Source organism: Echinops telfairi, unplaced genomic scaffold, assembly GCF_000313985.2.
Source record: "Echinops telfairi isolate 266 unplaced genomic scaffold, ASM31398v2 ScPeMD7_31;HRSCAF=116, whole genome shotgun sequence".
Classification (NCBI taxonomy): Eukaryota; Metazoa; Chordata; class Mammalia; order Afrosoricida; family Tenrecidae; genus Echinops; species Echinops telfairi.
In genome coordinates, this window is record NW_022103928.1 from 24,337,508 (window position 1) to 24,358,471 (window position 20,964).

Genomic DNA, 20,964 nt, shown 5'->3' on the forward strand with positions numbered 1-20,964 from the left:
AGAGGAAAGCGAATTTTGGGAATAATGAGGGCAACAAATGTATAGATGTGCTTTACACAATTGATCTATGTATTGTATGAGCCCCAATAAATTGATTTAAAATAATAATAATAATGTAACATAAAAGGGGCAAAGGACTTGAATAGATATTTCACCAAAGGGCATTCAAAGGATACCATATACATGAAGAAGATGCTCAGTGTCATTAGCCATCAAAAAAGATACGAATCAAAATCACAGTGGGATACCATTACAATCCCACTCACTGGCATCCAGTCAACTCTGACTCATAGTAGCTCTAGGATGGGTAAGATAAAACAAGCAAACAAAGTAACAAATGTTGCCAAGGATGTGGGGAAATTGCAACCCTTATCCATTGCTGGTGGGAATGAAAAATGATACAACTGCTATGGAAAACCTGTGGCTGTTTCTTAAAAAAATAAAAAGATAACTATCAGCAAATCACTTGAAAGAAGCGACTTGTCCATTATTGCTTACTGTAGCACTATTCACAGTAGGCAAAAGGTGGGTACAACCCACATAGTCATCAGCAGGTGAATGGATAAACAAAATGCGTTTTTGGAGAAGGATCTCATGCTTGGTCAGTGAAAAAGAAGAAGGCCCTTAGCAAGATGGAGTGACGCAGTGGCTGCAACAGTGGGCTCACATATCATAATTATGTAGCTAGCACAGGGCCAGGCACTGTTTCAGTCTGATGTTCATAGGGTTGCTTGAGTCAAAGTCAACTCAAGAGCACCTACCAGCAGCAATTTGGAATGTTGACTTACATCAGCTGGTTAAACAGTAAACCTGACTCACTGTCTCACTGACTCACTGTCTCACTCGCTCATTCAATGTCTCCCTGCCTCACTCTCCCACTGCCTCACTCACTCACTGTCTCGCTCACTCACTGTCTCACTCACTCACTGTCTCACTCACTCACTCCCTTACTCACTCATTGACTCACTCACTGACTGTCTCACTTGCTCACTGCCTCCCTCCCTCCTTCCCTCCCTCACTCATTGTCTCACACTCTCACTGCCTGTCTCACTCTCACTCACTGTCTCAGTCACTCATTGTCTCACTCACTGACTCACTCTCACTCACTGTCTCACTCTCTCTGACTCACTCGCTCACTTCTCACTCACTGTCTCACTCTCTCACTGCCTCACTGACTCACTCACTCACTGACTCACTCACTCACTGACTCACTTTCTCACTCACTCACTGTCTCACTCTCACTCACTGTCTCAGTCACTCATTGTCTCACTCTCTCTGACTCACTCGCTCACTTCTCACTCACTGTCTCACTCACTCACTGCCTCACTGACTCACTTTCTCACTCACTCACTGTCTCACTCTCTCACTGCCTCACTCACTCACTGTCTTACTCTCACTCACTGCTTCACTTGCTCACTGCCTCACTCACTCATTGACTCACACACGCACTGCCTCACTCATACACTGTTTCACTTTCTCACTGTCTCACTCACTGCCTCACTCTCACTGCCTCACTCTCTCACTGCCTCACTTACTGTCTTACTCTCACTCACTGACTCACTGTCTCACTCTCTCTGAAAGAAAAAAACAAAACAGTAAACCTTCCCTTCAGGGCATATCATGTCTTACAGTGCTCACTTATGATGGCCATTCTCTTTGGCCTCCATCATTGTTGCAAGAATTCTGTTTTTATTTGGAAAATCAGATTTTGAGCCATGTGCCAGAAGAGTTGATTCATAATTGGAATATGTTAATGATGATACTTTTATTTCTCTTGCTAATGATTGATTTACACATGAGCATGGCTCATTCCTTGACTATAACTCCTGAGGCAAAGTCTTCTGGGAAGATTTGGGGAAAACTTGCTTCACTTTAACAAGAGTCACATGGTAGTGAAATAAAAGGGCCCTTCCTGTCATCAATCTGGTTGTTTGAGGATGTGATGCTCAGTCTTGTATCATCATGATAAGACAAGCCCAAGGGTCAAATACTGTGTGCTGAGAATTAGAGAGGAAAATATGGAAATAACCTGAATCTTCAGATATGGTTAAGCTTCTAAATTAAGCATCCTTGGAAAGACTCTGCTCCTTTTTATGTCAGTTTTAATGTCATAAAATTCACACATCATACAATTCAGTGGTTTAAACACATCAAAGACTTGCGCAGTCATCCCTACAACCAATCGTAGACCCTTTCCTTCCTTCTTGTAGTCATTAATAGCACCCTCATGCTTCTAGACTTCTTTTTGTTTTATGTATCAATGAAGTTATTAAAAGTTCTTGAAGAAACATTTAAAGTGCAGAATTTGATAGCATAGATAAAAAGACCCTAAAAGAGAGAGAATGGAATGCTATGGGAGGAATGGTTGGTGTCATTCCATTTAACTCCATGAATCAGGAAACCCAGCTCCTGTAATTTAGTGCCCAGAGGGGCTCCAGTCCAATAAGCCTCAGTTCAGTCCAAAGGCACACATCTGCACTTCCATGGGTCAGCAAGTCCAACTTCCCCAATTAAGTGGCCAGAGGTACCCCACTCCAAAAGCCAGCCTCCTCCAAAAAAGCACTTGCTCCACGAGTTATGAAGCCAATCACTCTGTTCCGTGACCTGGCTCCTGGTTCTGCTGTCATCTGGATCCACTGTGCAGGGATCTCGGTTTTAGAGAACACACTCCACTCCAGGCTCCTGTTGAGTGAGGTTCCCCATTCAGACATACAGGCTGCACAACATTTCTCTGGTATTTCATAGGGTTCCTCTTTCTCAGAAAGACTTTCATTTTCTTCTCCGAAGATTCTTTTAACCCAGAGTCTCCGGGGTTCTTTTTCCACAGCTCCTCTTGGTGGTACAGGGCGAGGGAGAACCAGAGAGCGACTTTTATTGCTAACCAAGGCTTATATATCTTTGGGGGGCATGATTACATATATGTACTCCAGTAATACTGTTGACATATATGATGTTTCCTACAGACATGTAACATATATGTATTTCACATGAACATGCCATCTACTATAAATACTGATTCCTTTGTTTTAGAAAATTAGTGTAATGTATTAAAACTAAGTGTTAAGAAATTTCATTATCTCACCTATAATAACTTTTGTTTTGTTTTGAACTATTATTGTATCTAACCCTGGGGTGGAGAGAGAAACAGATTATCTCAGGGCAATAGTTTCAGGGTTTCTGCCAGCCTTGTTGGATTCAGAAAATCTGAATTCCTTGTGAATCTAAAGTTTTCTTCAGTTTCCCCCAATTGATGAGGCTTCTTCTGGAGAACCCTTGATGGAAACATTCAGTCAGGGTAGCAAAGGAGGCAGTTGTTCATGGATGCAAGTAGCCACACCTCAGAACACTTGTCTGTGAAGTGGCGGTTGAACACATGACTGGTCTGAAGGAAATGAGGACGTTTTCCACATGGAGGGAGGTCTGGGAGAAGAAGGTTCTAGTTAGAGAGAAGAGCAAGTTCAAAGGCTGTGACACAGGAATGCACTGAACATATTTCAGGAAAAGCAAAGAAGTCTTTCACTCAAATAGCGACGACTGAAGCAGCAGCCGATTGGCAGGAAGTGAATCAATCATACAGTACGTCGGGGCATTATAAAGTTAAGAACTGCTGACTTGGGCTCCTAGCAACTGAAGCCTGAAGTAAACACACAGGGTTTTTTGTTTTAACTCTCATGTAGACAAAAAAAGGGAAAAAAAAAAAAAAAGACCGGGAGCTTGGGGCTTAACAGAGTCATCAGAATTCCAGATTCGATCTATTTTTAGCTTCCTCAGCATGTGATTTCCATTCTCAAAATTGCCTTATCATCCAAAGTGGAACTGGGATTCTGCTTTCACATCTGTGTGCCAGGCAAGGAGAATAGGGCAAATAAAAAAGACACGTGCCAGTTCTCTGTAAACCTCTTAAAGAGCCATCTTTGAAGTCCCCACCCAGCATCTGCTTAGACATCATCAGACAGTTCACATTGCAGAAAAGTGCAGGCAAATGTGGTCTGTTAGTTGGCCATGTTGCTCTCTAGAAAAAAATACGGAATCCTAAGAGGCTAGTTGATATTGAGTAGGCAGTCTCTGCTGCTGCCACGATAAAGTTGGCATGCGTATTAAATGGTCAAGTGAAAGTTGACAAAACAGTGAAACAGACCTTTGATAGGTGCAGTATCATAGCTTTTTATGTTATATATTGTCTTTTTAATTTTATCTGCTAAAATGTTGTCTTCCATTGATATACTTGTGACCTCTGCCCCCTACTTCCATTAACAGGGAAAATAGTATTGTCTTACTTAAACTTCCTAATAATTTTTGTTCTACTGCTGTTGTTTTTAGCCATGGCCTGAAGATGCTCTTGAACTTGTAGCTGTGAAATTCTTAGAAACCCTGGAGCTCACTGAGGTTGAACGGCAAGAAGTAGTTTCCATCTGTAAATACTTTCACACCTCCATCATGGATCTTTCAGAAAGGTTAATATTCAGACATTTTCAATGACAACTATACTTCCCGTTTTAAAACATTGGGGGGTGTTTCAAAATTCTAATATGAAATTTTAATCTAAAATTGTAATGGTACAATATCTCTGCCTTCAAAGTATTTCCAGGCATGTAATTAGTTAAGACCCTCAGCTTGCAAGTAATTGAAAGCTACTTGAACACATTTGAACAAATGGAGTTTATTCTAAAGATAGATCCCCACGCAGCACAAATCATTTCATTTAGCTTGACTGCCGGTAGCGCAGTGGTTACATGTTGGTTGCCAGCTGCAAGGTCGGCAGTTTGAAACCACCAGCTGCTCCTCGGGAGGAAGACTGGACTCTCTACTCCTGTAAAGAGTATCAGTCTCAGAAGCTCACAGGGCAGTCTACCCTGTCTGCGTCGACTTGATGGCAGCGAGTTTGGTTTGGGCTAACGTAAAGTTTTGAACCTACTAGCAGCGCATCAGAAGAAAGGTCTGACACCGTGCTTCTACATAGATTACAATCATGAAAACACAGCAGAGTGGTTAGCCTCTGGCACCCGTGGGGTCACCAGGAGTCAGGGGTGACTAGGAAAGCGTAACAGCGAATACAGCCTGATTTCCGAAGTGACTTACAAAGCCAACCAGAAACCCACAAATGCTGTTTCTTTGTTTTTCATCTTGCTTCTCTCTGGGCATTTCTTCCTTCTCTCTCTTCGAAGATGAACTTTTCGGTTTCCCATTGCATGTGGCGGTCCTGGATGTTCTGTAGCATATGCCTATGTCAATAGCTCCGGCTACGGGTAGAACTTAGTTGATTGTTTTTAAGCTTCTATCCTGAATTTCTGGAAAAGAACATGGGTGTCTTCTTGTGTCTATTGCCCACCCTGATCTATCAGGCAGTTAGTTTCATGAGCCAAACATTGCTACCAGGATACTGGCTGGCAGTTCTCAGAGAAGGATACTCCAAAGTGTCTGTTATATTTCCATTCATCCCTGAAATCCTCACTTAAAAAACGTGAAGTTAAAAAAAAACACCGTGAAGTCAAAGGGCTTGTGATATTTTGTGTAAGGAGCCCTTCTGTTATCATGGCTGTGTGTTGGACTGCTAACCTCAAGGTCAGCAGTACAAAGCCACCAGCTGCTCCGAGGGAGAAAGATGAAGCTTTCTACTTCTGTAAAGAGTTACAGTCTTAGAAACCCCCAGGGGCAGTTCTACTCTGTTCTATGGGGTCAAACCTGCACATTTGACTCGGACAGTGGTGGGCTCTAGCCTGCATCCTGGTTGTGAAACATCATGACCTCCATTGCTGTCTATGCGTCTGTAGTTGTCTTGTGCTTGTCACGTTCCGTCGGGCCAACATAAGATGCACTTTGGTGTGATCATGATGGCCTTGATGCCATTCCCTTCTCCTGGCTTCCATAGGAGGTAGGGCCCCTTACAGGTTTTATCCTCCTCACATATAAAAACATGTAAAAAGGTATCTGTATTTCTTGCTGTAATTCACCTTTGATAGATACCTTTGCTTTTTAAATACAAGATCATTGTGATTTGATTTTTTTCTTTTTCTACAAAAAATCAACCCATGGTTATGGGTTGATTTCTAGAGTTTTGTACATGTCATTCTCAGTAGCTTCTAATGAAAATGAATTTTTATTCTTAAATGTTTGATATTAATGCTATCTTGGGTTTACCTCACTGGTGAAACTCACTGTTGTCCGCCTCTCTTAGGTTTTTGCAAGAGTTAGGGCGACACAACTATGTAACTGCTACCTCTTATCTTGAACTGATTGCGTCCTTTCGACAACTTTTGACTTCAAAGCGACAAGCTGTTATGAATGCAAAACAACAGTATACAAATGGACTCGACAAATTAGCCTTTGCTGAGTCTCAAGTAAGTTTGATTAGCTGTTCAAAATCGCAGCACTTAATAGGAAAGCTCAGAAGTGTGATGACAACAGCTGTGGTTTACTGAGATTATATTGTGTGCCAGGGACTTGTGCTATGTATTCGACATGCATTCCTTCAGTTCTCCCTCATACAAACCCCGTGAGGAAGACACTCTTTTTTTTTTTTTTAAATCTTTGAACTATTCTCAAATATTTTAAGATCTAAAGGCAGGCACAAATTGTCATTTTCTTTTTTTTTAAATCATTTTATTTGGGACACTTACAACTTTTATCACAATCCATGCATACATCCATTGTGTCTAGCACATTTGCACATTTGTTGCCCTCATCATTCTCAAAACATTTGCTTTCTACTTTAGCCCTTGGTATCAGCTCCTCACTTTTTTTTTTTAATCATTTTATTAGGGGGAGAAAGACACTTCTATACATCACCATTCACAGGCGAGGAAAGTGGGTTTTAGAAAAGTCAAATGTGGCCCAGATGTCTCATCTTCTAATACACCTGTTTGATTTTTAATTAATATTTTGACATTTAGGAGAATGTAACAAGTCTGGGTTGACGTTACTGTAAATGTTTAAATGTAAGATTTGTTTTTTTTAATGCTGATAACAAATAAGAGATGTCTGGACAGCTCATCTTCACATAGTTTATCTTTATGTGCATTTGTATCGGTGTAGTGGGTTACACATTGAGCTGTTAACCACAAAGTCAGCAGTTCAAAATCATCAACAGCTCTGAGGGAGAAAGGTGAGACTTTCTACTCCCATAAAGGTTTGCCATCTTGGAAACACACTGCGGGGCAGTTCTACTCTGCCCTGCAATGTCTCCATGACTCAGAATCAACTTGCTAGAAGTGAGTTTTGAGTTGTGCTGTCTTTCTATGAATAGAGTATAATAGGCATATTATGTGCTGCCACTTTTTTCTATCTGCATTGTTTATTATGCAAAGAACTATTAGGAAAAGTTATGATTTTCTTGCCTGACACTTTATAGTACATGTAAGTTTCTAGTTTGTGTTTTGCTCCCAAAGCTACTACTGTAGCTCTGAGAACTTACAACAAACTCTCTTTAGGTTGGCGAGATGAAAATGGAGCTTGTTCAATTACAGCCCAAATTGGAGGAAGCTAAAGTTGAGAATGCGCATATGATGCAGGTAGCGTATCCGCGACTTTTTTATTTTCAATGTCAAAAGACAATAGAAATGTATTACATTAGCCTTGCAAGTAAACCTCAGTTTACATTTTAAGGCCTTTCCCATCTCTACTGAGTGGCTATCTTCCTGAGTCCCTTGTGGGTTCTGTCATTTTTAAGGGAAGGTGGACAGTCCACTGCCAAATGAGGTCACCTGTATTTGCCTTTGGTCTCATCCTATCCTGAGTCCTTGGACCGTTCCACCGATGTTCAAGTATTCGCTGTGTCTCTGTGAGGGACAAGCAATAGGATGTCTGCGGGACTGCTTTGTCTTTCTTTCCTTCAGATCATCGAGATAGAGTCTGCCCAGGTAGAAGCGAAAAGGAAGTTTGTGAAGTTTGATGAGGAAATAGCCAGTGGGAAGGCTGAGGAGGCCCAGGCTCTGAAGAACGAGTGTGAGAGTGACCTCGCGGAGGCCATTCCAGCCTTGGAAGCAGCTCTGTCTGCGCTGGACACGCTGAAGGCACGCCTTTGAATGATCTGCCCTGTGTTTCGTAAACAAAACAGTATGCAGCTACTGGGTTAATTAGGTGTGGTTCTATTTCAGTGGGTGGTTTTACATTATTTGTTTGGCTTCTTTACCAGCTACATGCAACTTGTCTCTTTTAACAATTTCTTCCTTCACATAGTTATTTTTATACTTTTGCTTTTCATATCACACGTGTGATTGTTTTCCAGTATCTTCTAGTGGGTAAAGGGTCTCGGAGACCGAAGTAGTTCTGTACGTACACGACTAGGAAGCATGGCCTTGGCCAGCCTCGTTGGCGTGTATGCACAGGGGGATTCTAGTTGTTTCCAGCGCAGCCGTCAGTCGCACCTGTCAACACAATACTGTGCTGTATGTGAATCTTTTACGGCGTCTTCGGGAAAGACTGGACCAGCCGCAGCAAATAGAGCTTCTGTTGACTGGGAGGCTCATATAGTATGCTGTTTGGGATATTGGATCCCCCTTCTTTGCCTTTGTCTCTAATCCAGAATCTTGCAGCGTCAAACTATCGAATGTGTAGTTAGATCAGCCCTGTGATTATAAGGGATGAGATTACTTCCGGCCATGTAAAGAAACTTGCTAATGCTCTTGCTGTGCACTGAACCAGCAATTAAAAATCCAAGCTTATTCTTTTCTTTCATGCTCTTTGGCACCTCTAAAAGCCACATACTACCCTTTGTCTTTCTTAAACTAAAGCAGCAGTTCTCAACCTGTGGCTCACGACCCCTTTGGGGATTGAACGACCTTTTCACAGGGGTCGCCCAATTCATAACAGTAACAAAATTACAGATATGAAGTAGCAACGAAAAATAATTTTATGGTTGGGGGTCACCCCAACAGGAGGAGCTATATGAAAGGGTCGCGGCATTAGGAAGGTTGAGAACTATTGCCCTAAAGGTTTCTTGCAGCAGCCACTCAGTGTGAGAGTTTTGACAGACCATCATGGGGGCCTCTGAGTGTTAGTTCAAGTAACCGTTTCACGTCCTGGGCCGTGGACTCGCTGCAGCCCTCCGCTGATACTCACAGGGGCCTAGGTGCCCTCAAAGCCAATTTAAGCCATGAACACTAGATACCCGTTTCCTTCCGGGAACCAAACTCTATGTTTTATTTTGCTAGATTTAAACTTAAAAATGATAAGTGCTTCAGATTTTTGGTAAGATATTCATAATATACAGAAAGGGATAAAGAAGAAGCAACGCCTTCCCCAAATAGCCACGGTGGACATAGTAGAGGTCCTTGTCTTGTGAAGACTTTTAAAATAGAGTGTGTGGATCGTTTTTAAAGTGTTTATTTTATTTTTGTCCTTGTTGAATATAGACACAGCAAAAGGTATCAATTCAACAATCCCTACTTGAAAAGTTCAATGACATTGACTACTTTCTTCAGGTTACACCACCACCCTCATTCTCTTTTTTCTAGTTGTTCTTCTCCCATGAATATACACTCTGCCCCTAACCTGCCTACATAACCTTTCAAGCTGCTGCTGCCAATTGGACCTCATGTATCTAGATCTTTAAAAGAGCACAATGCTCAGTGCAGACCTTCTTTTATTAATTGAACTATTGTTTGATTTTAAGAAGACTTTCCAAATGTTGTTCTAAATGACTTTAGAGTTCAGTTGCAGAGAAGAGAATCTATTCTATTTATTAAAAGCAGACAAGAATTCTTCAGGGAATTGTACAAGTGGATTACAGAACCGCGGGATGGAATGAAGAATTAGATCATAGGTTAAGCTGCCAGGAATGACTTCCAAAGCTATGCTGTGGAAACGGCCTGCCTGCCAGAGGAGGGCCCCTTTCACACTGAAGCCTGTAGAACCGTCCTGCAGGGCTGCTGGTCTACAACCAGAGCTCCTCTGCTAGAATCCAGACAGACTCAAGCCCTACTGCTCTCTCCATTTAGTCAGTCTGACTTCTACTAACTCAAGTGACCTGATGGGAGAAACCAGTTCTCATCCCCAACTCTAGCCTCATGGGAAACTAAAATATACAGGTAGTAGTTTTCCAGCATTTGCACCCTTGGAAGGAATATCAGGAGAATTTGGAAGTGAGTGAGATAAGAATCCATAGTGTCTATCATAATAATATATACATTTCTAGAAAACATGTTTGTACTTGGAACTTACTCCTTGTTTCTGGAGTAAAACTAATATTTTCTATAAGTAAACATATAATTAATTCTTTGTCTAAATGAAGGGTGTTTAGCCTGCATTCTGTGCATGGTATGTGGTTTGGTATGGGATTACATGCAGATATTGTGTATACGTTGAAAAAAATTTGTTCTTTTTCTGGAGAGTTTAAAGCTTTCATCATCAAAAGGATTCAAACCAAACCAAACCCTCTGCCTTTGAGTTGATTCTGATTCATAGTGACCCTGCAGGACAGAGTAGAACTGCTTCATAGGGTTGTTAGGGCTATGAATCTTTATGGAAGCAGACTGCCACATCTTTGTCCTGTAGAGCTGTGAGTGGTTTCAAGACACCGACCTACCTACTGCCCCCCACCCCCCAGTACTCTTCTTAAGCATCTGAGAGCCCCACAATGTTGTGGATCCATGGTTTTAATCTATGCTAAATTCTCTTGGTCATTCTTCCCCAAACATGCAAATCAAAAAACTGATTACAACTTCAAATTTTAAAAGACGCTTTTATTATGCCTTAATATTACTCTGAGAACTTCCATTATTAAAACAATAAACTGTTCTGAAGTGGCCTGCTCTTTTTCTGTGTAGCCAGCCGATATTACTATTGTGAAATCGATGAAGAACCCTCCGTCTGGTGTTAAGCTTGTGATGGCTGCTATTTGCGTCATGAAAGACATAAAACCAGAAAAAATTTCAGATCCATCGGGAACTGGAGGAAAGGTAATAATTGGGTGCAGATTTAAATCATATTAACGAGTGTACAGAACATATTAGCAGCAACTATTATTAAATGTTAACATTCATCCTGGTGGCAAACATTGTCTTCCAGATTAAATGGGCTCAATGTAAACTATGGAAGACACTCTCTCCCCACGAACCTTTCAGAGTAAATCCAACGTAGGATAGCATCAGAACAATGTGGTCCCAACTGCATCCATCACTTCCTCCTTCAGCCCATCACTAGGATTGCATAAACAGATTTCATGCTTTTACAGCTATGGTTTTTGAGACTGTGATACATAACAGATAGGCGTGGTTTCTGACCATGCAACAAGTATTACTGATTTCAGTAGTATGGTAAAGTTGTATTTCAAAATCCTGATCCCAGGTCACTGTTTTGGGCAAGGTGTTTAGCCTCTCCAAATTTCTGTTGTAAGAAAATAATTATAGTACCTACCTTACGAGGTTGCTATTAAGACTAGATTAGTAAATACATATAAAACTCTGACATGTAAAGCCTCAGAAACAAAAAGCTCAAAAAAAAAAACAAAAAGCTCACAATAGATGTTAGCTGTTCTTAACTATCGCAGTTTTCTTTCAGTGTTTTCATTAATAAATCCAATTTTGATTGTTATGTTAATACTTGAAGTATTTAACATGTTGTGGAGGGCTCTTTATTTCTAAGGAGATATATCTTGATACTTTGAAAATATATGAATATCTTTTCTGCATAAATATCTTAAGCTTCAAGGAAAAATTTATATTGAACATACTTAATTTCACACTAAATATATTTCCGTGTATTTCATTTGTAGGTCTTAGACTACTGGGGACCTAGCAAAAAGGTTCTAGGAGATATGAATTTCTTAAGAGATTTGAGAGAATATGACAAGGACAACATTCCAGTGAGTGTTTTATTGGATTTTTTTCCTTATTAAGAAAAGTTGGGGGGAAAAAAGTTGCCTAGATATTTAAGATCTTTAACATTAGGCAATAATACCTAAAACCTAAGAGGACAGTTCATTTTAGGAATAGGTAATATGTAAAGTGATATACTGTTTAGTGACTATATTATGAATTGATTTTCATAATGTATAAAACCACTGCTTTTCAGGGCATTCCCACTCATTGCCATCGAGTAGATAGTAACTCACGGCAGGGCAGGGTAGAACTGCCCCTGTGGTTTCCAAGACTGTAGGAGTAGAACGCTCCATCCTTTGCCTCAGAGCAGGTAGTGGTTTCAAATTGTTGACCTGGTGGTTAATAGCCCAAGGTGTAACCACTATGCCACCAGAGTTCCTACCTATTTAATGAATTACTTTTTAGTGTATTGTTCACTTGACTACCATTGTCTTAGTGTATTGACAAGTGTCTTTTTGTAATAAATCATTTATTAAGAAATGTGACATATTAATGTATGTAAAATTAAAGTCTAGTGTATTGTTCTATCATTTAAAAATTTTATTAATGCTTTATTTTTCTCTTCCCTTGTTTCTATTCACTCTCCTGACCCACAGTCTTTTAGTTGTTTTTTTGAAGTGACATCTAACCTTAATATCTATAATAAGTTTACATATTTTGCTTATAATATGACTTGTGTTTCTGTTACCATTTTTATTTTATTATAAAATTATTATAAACATGGTATTGGCCTTCATTTTTAAGGGCAACATTATTTTTAACTATTTTATTATGAATGATTAATTTTCACCTTATAAATTACCTGATACATGTTGAAATTGTTAAAATCTTAACTTGTGTTGCGTAGGTGAGTGTTATGCAGAAGATCCGGAGTGAATACTTAACAAACCCTGAATTTGACCCTCCTAAGATTGCAAAAGCTTCTTCTGCAGCCGAGGGTCTGTGCAAGTGGATCATGGCTATGGAAGTGTATGATAGAGTTGCAAAGGTATTTTGAAGATTAATATATTCATTTTCTACCAAAAACTTCCCAGAAATGAAAATCTATGCGTAGATTTACTGGGTAAGCAGTTTTTAAAAGTGGTTCCAGAAAGACTTGTCCTGAGGCAGCATAGTCAGCAGGTGCTGATTGAGTACCTACTAGGTGAAGAGAGTACTGTGTGTGACATAACCAAGTGGGGGCTGTGTGGGTAATAGTGCTGTGGGAGCAGCGATGCTCATTGGAATTGGCCAAGCTGACTCATAAAGCCCTTGGCAAAGGGGGTATAGGGAATGATAAGGGGTGAGCAGAAACAAAGAAAAATGCAAAACATCAAGGGCACAGAAGCAAATTCACAATAGCCTGAGGCTGGGGCTCAAGAGGTGAGATTTCAGTAGGTTCTGGGCAGAGTTTGGGAAGAGCCCCTGAAGTAATGGTGCGCATCAGTAGGGAACTGTTTATGCAGTCAGCACCCACTGACACCAAATTCCCGGGCGAATACTAAATGGTTGAGAGTATGGTGATTTGTAAATTCGACTTGCAAGAATCAGAAAGACATATCATCCTGGAGTGGCTTGCAGAATTATACCCACGGAGCCGGAGATGCAAATAAAAAGGTGGGTCCAGAACAAGGTCAGAGGAGAGAATGAATAAGCGAGGTTCCACATGTGCTTGTAGAGTGGTAAGGGCTTTGATTATTTGTTTCCAGGTTTAGACAAGTATAAACCCATTAAAGGAATAAAATCTGTGTATTTTGGGCTGTCCAAACATTGGACACCTTGTCGCTCCCCACAGTAGTCTCATCGTCACAGTAGTCTCCCCACTGGGTCTCAACTCAGCTAATTTTTATATGTGGCGTAGAGCATGTGGAATCTTCAGGATGTCTTCTGCACAGCACGGAAGCCAAAGCACTCGGGCTTCCTCTGCCTGTCCAGTCTACCTTCCACACTGCCACTTTGATTCTGGTAAGCTACCTCGTTACTGCTAACAAGAGTTGTCCAGCAAGGTCTCCTCGGAAGTCAACAGTCGAAAGTTGAGTTTATCACTTTCTACCAATTTAGTTCACACATTTCCTCTTTGGGATTTCACACAGATGGGTATGGAGGGAAAGGCACATTTATGTATTTTCAAAACCTGTTATTCCCATTGCATGTTTTTTTCTTTATGGGGGGTAAAGGTGGTCTGAAATTTGAATAACAACATTTCTTTATTTTTGAGGCAATATTCAAGCTATTTGTGACATTCTACTATCCTGAGCTATTTCTATAGTTTATAGGTGACAGTTCTCCAGCCCTGAATAATTCATAGACTTTATGAAATATATTTGTGTTTTACTTCTTTTGTGCATAGAACTATGGATATAGGATTTATGGTAAATGTTTAGTTTGTGTAATGTATTACTGGAATGAATACCTAATCCATGTATCTATAAAGGAGTTATATAGATATTAATTTCATGGGACCCATTAAATCTACACGTATTATTTCTGAACAGGTAGTGGCTCCAAAGAAAGCACGCTTAACAGAAGCTCAGCGGTCTTTAGCTGAGACCATGAGTCTTTTAAATCAGAAGAGAGCTGAACTGGCAGCGGTAGAATATCATTTGGAAAATCTACAAAATACATTTACTGAGAAAACTGAGGAAAAAGCTCGTTTAGAAGACCAGGTGGAACTTTGTGCTAAGAAACTTGAAAGGGCCTCAAAACTAATTGGAGGTCTTGGTGGAGAAAAATCAAGGTCAGATTTCTCTTAATTTTAACAAGATTAAAGAATGTCAGTCTTGCATGTGTGACCTTTGGGGATATTTATTACACGTATTGATTTTTAAATGGCACTTAGCCTGGCCTCTGAAACAGGAATGTCAATCAATGTCAAGGATAATGTTTGTACCTTACTTTTAGATTACTCTACCAATTTTTTTAAAGGGCAAGTAATCATTTTTTAAAAATCTAAGTGGTGAGTATATCTGTATGGATTCAAATTCTCAAACTAAAATATTTGGGATTGAGCAGCTATATGACTACTTGGTTAAACTTTTCCCCAAAGAACATACAGCTGGCGTTATCTAACAAAGCCAATGAGCTTTACTATAATCATCTCTTTATGTAGACTAATCAGCCAGCTACCTCATCTGTTAATTCTGCCTGTTGCGTGACTAGCATGACAAGGCATGTGTGTCTTTCATGATGTTTTGTAGTGCTGGTTAGATGATTTTGGAATGTAGTTTATTATAAGAGTTTCAATCAATGGGGAAGTATCAACCTTAGCAGCAGTTTGTCATCTTCTATACAACTTAAATACAACTTTTAGTAGTGAACTGGAACCAATGTTTCTATACGTAACAGCTTCAGAACAAATACTAAAACAAATAGCAAGGCCACTAGACCAAATCATCCTGGAGTAATACACAAAATGCTGGCCTTTGTTTTGTGTTTGTTTATTGTAAAGGACCAAGTCCTGCACGAAATGCCTAATATTCTCATTATGGAAGATGGGTTGTTATTTGCATATCAAATATGTATTGTATCATTTCAGAACTGGAAGGGATCTAACCTCCTCATTTTATATATACTCAAATACCCAGCATTCTGTTACAGAATTTGAACCGGAGGTCTCTTGCCCTTACAATCACTGTCTTCCATCATCCTCCATTGTGAGTCTAATTGACCTTTTGTTTATGGTCCAGATGGTCTCAAGCTGCAGATGACCTGCAGACAATATATGAAAATTTGACTGGTGATATCTTAGTATCTGCAGGCGTAATAGCTTACCTTGGCGCTTTCACATCCGGCTTTCGACAATCATGTACACAAAGTTGGAGCCTGTTGTGTAAGGTAGTGGTTTTATATTTAATAGGGTTTTAAAATATATGTTCAAAGTACAGGTGGGTATATTTGGTGGGGGGAAGATGATAAGAAGAAGAGAGAAGGGAAGAAAACTCTGAAAATATGGAGTCTTTTTTGCTAATCATTTCATCAGGAAAACACTATTAGAGCCCAACTTTTCATTCATTTCCCCCTGGTTCCTTAGAGCTACCGGTATTAAGGAACACCTACTAACTGCAATGAAATTAACCTTTTAATTTTTTAATATTTCAATCAAAAAGCATAAAGTAATTATCAAAATTTTGTTTATTTCTTACAGGAGAAAAAGATTCCGTGTTCAGAGGAGTTCTCATTGAGCAAAACTCTGGGTGATGCAGTAAAAATTAGGGCTTGGAATATTGCGGGATTACCAACAGATACCTTCTCCATAGATAACGGAGTGATTGTTAGTAACTCCAGGCGTTGGTGAGAAGCAAAATATTTTTCTATTATTTTATTCAAAGCTCTCAAACATGAAAAAAAAAGGGAAAGAATCCATTTAAAAAAATCTTTTTATGTGACTTCCACTGATGTATATACTGTTAAATACCACTGAGCACTGATTATGCTTCAGATAGTATTCTAACTGGCTTAAATTCTCAAAACACTCCTTTGAGTTAGGTATTCTTATGAGAACCATCTTACCAATGAGAAAATGGAGGCACAGAGTGATTTACTGATCTGATTTTAATAAGATCACTGAGTTAATAAATGGTAAAGAATTTGAATCCAAGAAATCTAACTTATCTTGGCTCTTAATTATGCTGGAGTGAAACAAATAGATAGTATTGCTTTAATACAATAAGGATTGTGTAATCATATTTTGAGTGTTTATTTGATCTATGTTTTATTTGAGCATAAACTTTCTTAAACTTGCACTTCTAAGTAATTAGTAAAATTTAGTATAATTTGAAAATGAATTTATTTTATCTATTTAAAAGAATGTATTCTCAGGTAGAATAGGGAAAATGTTCCATTAACCAGTGCATTAGGCCTTTACATTTTTACTAATTCTGTTTTAGAACATATTTCCCTTCATTTGAAAGCCATTCGGATTTTTAAAAAATAATTTTATTGGGGGCTCATGCAATTCCTATCACAATCCATACATACATCCATTGTGTCAAGCACATATGAACATTTGTTGCCATCATCATTCTCAAAATATTTGCCTTCTACTTGAGCCCTTAATATCGGCTGCTCATTTTCCCCCAACCATTCAGATTTTTAAATCAAGGTTCAGAAATTGCCTTTAAGATATCTATAAGCCTTCAATGAAATTCAAGGAGACTAGAGGTTTCTGGGTCATATGTAAATTGAGGGAAAGGCCTTCGTCATTTTCTGGCGGAAAACATGCCAGTAAAATTGCCCCCTCTACTTGTTATTTTTGGACTGGCTAGTTAAAGGGCTACAGACCTTAAACTTTCACCCAAGTGACAGTGACAAGTCCATGGACTTGGCAGATTAGGATGAATCTTCATCTGTATTATGGCCCTTTATGAAGAGTCCACTTCTTGCCTAATGGACCCAGGGTGGTCATCAATGGATAGCATTCTTCTTGGCAACAATCTAAGTGGCCACCGAGGCTGAGTATCGCCCCTGTACCCCCTGGCAGAAAACCCAGGAATATAGCTAATGTTTGCTCTTTTGCTTACTCACTAGAACCTATATTACGAGCATTTCAGAGAAAAGATTGGCCACCTCAGAAGGTGAAAGAGAAACCATTAGTGAATAAGGCAGCCTTTGCCCGCTCTCTCTCTTCTAGGACGCACCGATTTGGATCACTTGTTGTTCCCTTGTCCCTCGGTTTGTTAACACCACTTCCTTTCCCCCCACCTCCCCCTCTCCCATGTCCCCTGGGAACTGTCAGTCCCGTTGTTTTCTCCTCCAGATTGTTCATCCAGCCTGTCTTATTTAGACAGACCTGTGGAGATAATAACATGCACACAAAAAAGACATAGCAAAAACAAGCAACAAAATAAAACAACAACAATAAGCCAATGACAACAAAACAAAACATAACAACAAGAAAGAAAAGCTTGTAGTTAGTTTGAGGACTATTTGTTGGCCTTTAGGAGTGTTTTTAGTCAAGTCTGATAGGGCACTAAGCCCTGGCCCCAAAGTCTATTTTTGGTATTCCCTGGGGACTCATTTCTCTGTTCCCCTTGCTGCTCTGTTCCACGCCCTTAGTGTTTTGCCTCTGTGTGGTGGGATCAGATCAGGTGCAATTCCCACTCTATCTCCAGTGTTGTCCTCTGTAGGGGTATGGGTCAGTGAGGGATGTTGTGTCTCATAGTGGGCCGGCCATATGGTCTTCTCTGTGAATTGGCTGCTCTGAGCAGGAATCTCTTCATCAAGGCTTGGTGGACCAGGATGTGCTCCACTCTCTCTTCCTCCCCCTTCATTTGCTCCCAGCATTTCCTTTTTTGTCATGGGATCCAGGGCAGGATTCTACAGTTCAATTAGGTCTCCTCAGTCTTTCTAAGTCTGATATGATTCTTATATCGTTCTCTTTTAAAGTCCTGCCAGCTACTTCATAGCAAACCCTCAGTTGGGGTTTGTGTAATGGTTTCTCACAATGAAATTCAAGTATGTGTTTATGACCAAAAATACCACCGAAATAATGTGTCCTCCACATGTCATCGTAAGAGGCACATGATGTTGATTTGTTTTATTACAGATGAGCCTAACTTAGATCACTTGGTTAAGGTGATATCTTCCGGGTTTCTCCCTGGTAATGTTACTTTTAACTCTTTAGTCATTAAGAAGTACGTGGAGAGAGGCATTGATGGTATGTAAATCCTTCATTTTCTTTATACATTTATGCATGGCTGTAGCATCCATTGGTGAGTCTTTCCTGGAGCAATTTTTTTTTTTTTTTGGCTTACTGAGACTACTCAGCGCATTATTTCAAAGTGGGAAGAGTCAGGGCAGCCTGAGAGGGGAAAACAATCTACCTTTGCCGACAGGTTTACCGGAGGACACCCGCGTTTTGTTTTTGTTTTGCTTTTGCAGTGTGTCTGTCAAGCGGCCAAGACCACGGCTTCACAGAGTAAGCTATGTTGTACAGGACAGTGCACGGAGCAGAGGAAGGAGGGGTTCTGAGAGTGACTGGAAGGCATCTCTATCAGGTCCATCTTGATGGGGACATGCAGGACTGTGGCCTGCATTAACTCGAGCCCTGCTCCTTTTGGGCTGCAGCAGCCTCAGTGGGAGCGACTTCCTCCAACACTTCCGGCTTCTCCTTCTCTTCCTCAGCATCGTCATCATCCTGGGGATAGAGGTCCGGGTATTTCTGCATGCACTCCTGCATGGCCCGGAACTGGTCTATACAGTCTGACCCCTTGACATCCTCCGTGCTGTAGTGGAAGCAGGAGAAGGCGGACTTGAACTGCTCCCCACAGGGGCCGCTGGCCATTCCTCCAAGGCACGGGCAGTTCCAGTTAATGTCTCCATTGGGCAGTATCAATCCGTGCTCCTTGCACGGATCGTTGGGGTCATCAGCCACCAGCTCTGCACTGCTGGAGTTTCATGGTCTTCTTTTGTCAACAATATGATCTGGTCCTGCCTACCTTCTTGCCGCCAATAGGCCATGGCAGCAGCCTGGCACTGGGATCACGCAGCTAGAGCAGCGGTAGCAGCCCGCGGCTCCCTCCTAGAGCAATTTTTACTGGGTGTTTGCTAAAGCAAGTATTACAGTTACTAGCTGTTTGCCAAATACTGATTATCTAACTTGTGCACTCCTTTCATATCATTGTAATTCTGTGGTGTTCTCTGAAGGAAAGGACTTTCCCTTCGTCCCCAGTTTATTTATATAGTGTGTACACAGAGTGCATCATTGTAGAACTATATCATAGTTGGTTACTCATTCTCATTTAGCTTGCTTCAAATGCCTTGTGATTGCTAACAATGTTGCGATGAAATACCTTGTGAATATATATAGGTGTATTACTGGATGTATATCTTAAGGGTCAGTTCCTAGAAATAGGAGTGTTTGTTCGGGTGTACATGCTGGTGGCAGTTGTGGTTGTTGTTGGGTTGGTTCTGACCCACAGCCATTCTAAATACAACCGAATGAAACGTGCCTGGACTGGCACCATCATCAGTGCCACGTTTGAGCTCATTGGTGTAGCCATTATGTCAGTCCATCTTGTTGAGGGTCTTCCTCTTCCTCACTGGCTTCATTGAAGGATGCTGCCCTTCTCCAGAGACTGCTTCCCCTGATACCATGCCAGAATGCATGAGCCTGAGTTCCGTGGTCCTCACTTCTGAGGAGGCTGTGGCTGTACTTCCAAGACCGTTTTTTCTGTCATCCTCTGGCAGCCAGCCCATGGCATATTCAGTGTTCTTTGCCAACTTTGTAATTCCTGTGCATCAATTCTTCCTTATTTACTGTCCATAAGCTTTTTCATGCTTTTGAGAACATTGAAAATACCATGGCTTTGGGTCAAGCACATTTTATCCTCAAAATGGTATTTTTGCTTTTTAACAATTTAAAGAGGCCTTTGCAGCAAATCTGCTGCTTGTTAAATATTGCCCTATGCCCCTCCCAAAGGCCGAGGCCAGTTTGCATTCACAGCAATGTATGAAAAGTATTTCAGTTCCCTCAAAGCTTTGAGACAAAATTTGCTGTCTTAGTCTTAGTCCTTGCCTCTCAGATAAGTAAGAAATGCTATCTTAATGTGATTTTAATTTATAAGTCTCTACCTATAGATGACTTTAAATATTTTCTTAGTTAAAAGAAATTTCATCTCTTTTATAAATTCTTTATTCATTTTTTTTCTTTAAAAATTTTGGTCCATACCTCTCAGTTTTTAAGTCTTTCATATGGTAGGAATATTAGCCCTTAATCTGTGCTCTGTTCCAAGTGTCAGCTGTCTTTTGATTTTGCTTATGGTGTTATTGCCATATGATTTTTTGGTATGTTAAATTTCTCAATCTTTCTTTTTATTGCATCTGGATTTTGAGCCATACATAAGATTGTACTAAATGAAAATCAGATTTCTACACAAAAATCTCCATTGAGTTATCAAGAACAATGGTTAGAGAGTGTTAATTTACAAATATTGTCACTTTTGCAGACAAATGAACAGATGCCACATTTTTTTTAAAACATTTTATTAGGGGCTCATACAACTGTTATCACAATCCACACACACATCAATTGTGTAAAGCGCATTTGTACATCATTCTCAAAATATTTTCTCTCCACTGAAACCCCTGACATTAGGTCCTCATTTTTCCCCTCCCTCCCCGCTCCCCCCTCCCTCATGAGCCCTTGATAGTTTATAAATTGGTATTTTGT

At 40.2% G+C, this 20,964-nt stretch overlaps 2 protein-coding genes across 2 annotated transcripts in view; one reads left to right on the top strand and one right to left on the bottom strand.

Annotated features, from left to right (window-relative positions):
- The window catches only part of DNAH12 (dynein axonemal heavy chain 12), a 197,129-nt gene that overhangs the window by 120,803 nt on the left and 55,362 nt on the right, over positions 1 to 20,964 (top strand). Inside the window, exons 46-55 of the mRNA XM_045290129.1 lie at positions 4,321 to 4,454; positions 6,176 to 6,338; positions 7,428 to 7,508; positions 7,833 to 8,009; positions 10,764 to 10,895; positions 11,711 to 11,800; positions 12,664 to 12,804; positions 14,291 to 14,532; positions 15,482 to 15,629; positions 15,940 to 16,085. Coding sequence (XP_045146064.1) covers positions 4,321 to 4,454; positions 6,176 to 6,338; positions 7,428 to 7,508; positions 7,833 to 8,009; positions 10,764 to 10,895; positions 11,711 to 11,800; positions 12,664 to 12,804; positions 14,291 to 14,532; positions 15,482 to 15,629; positions 15,940 to 16,085 — 1,454 coding nt within the window. The remainder of the gene's footprint in view (positions 1 to 4,320; positions 4,455 to 6,175; positions 6,339 to 7,427; positions 7,509 to 7,832; positions 8,010 to 10,763; positions 10,896 to 11,710; positions 11,801 to 12,663; positions 12,805 to 14,290; positions 14,533 to 15,481; positions 15,630 to 15,939; positions 16,086 to 20,964) is intronic.
- LOC101662230 (mitochondrial intermembrane space import and assembly protein 40-like) lies at positions 18,548 to 19,253 on the bottom strand. Its single transcript, XM_013004574.2, is given in 2 exon segments — positions 18,548 to 19,181; positions 19,184 to 19,253. Coding segments are annotated over 2 exon segments (423 nt in total). The 3' UTR covers positions 18,548 to 18,828.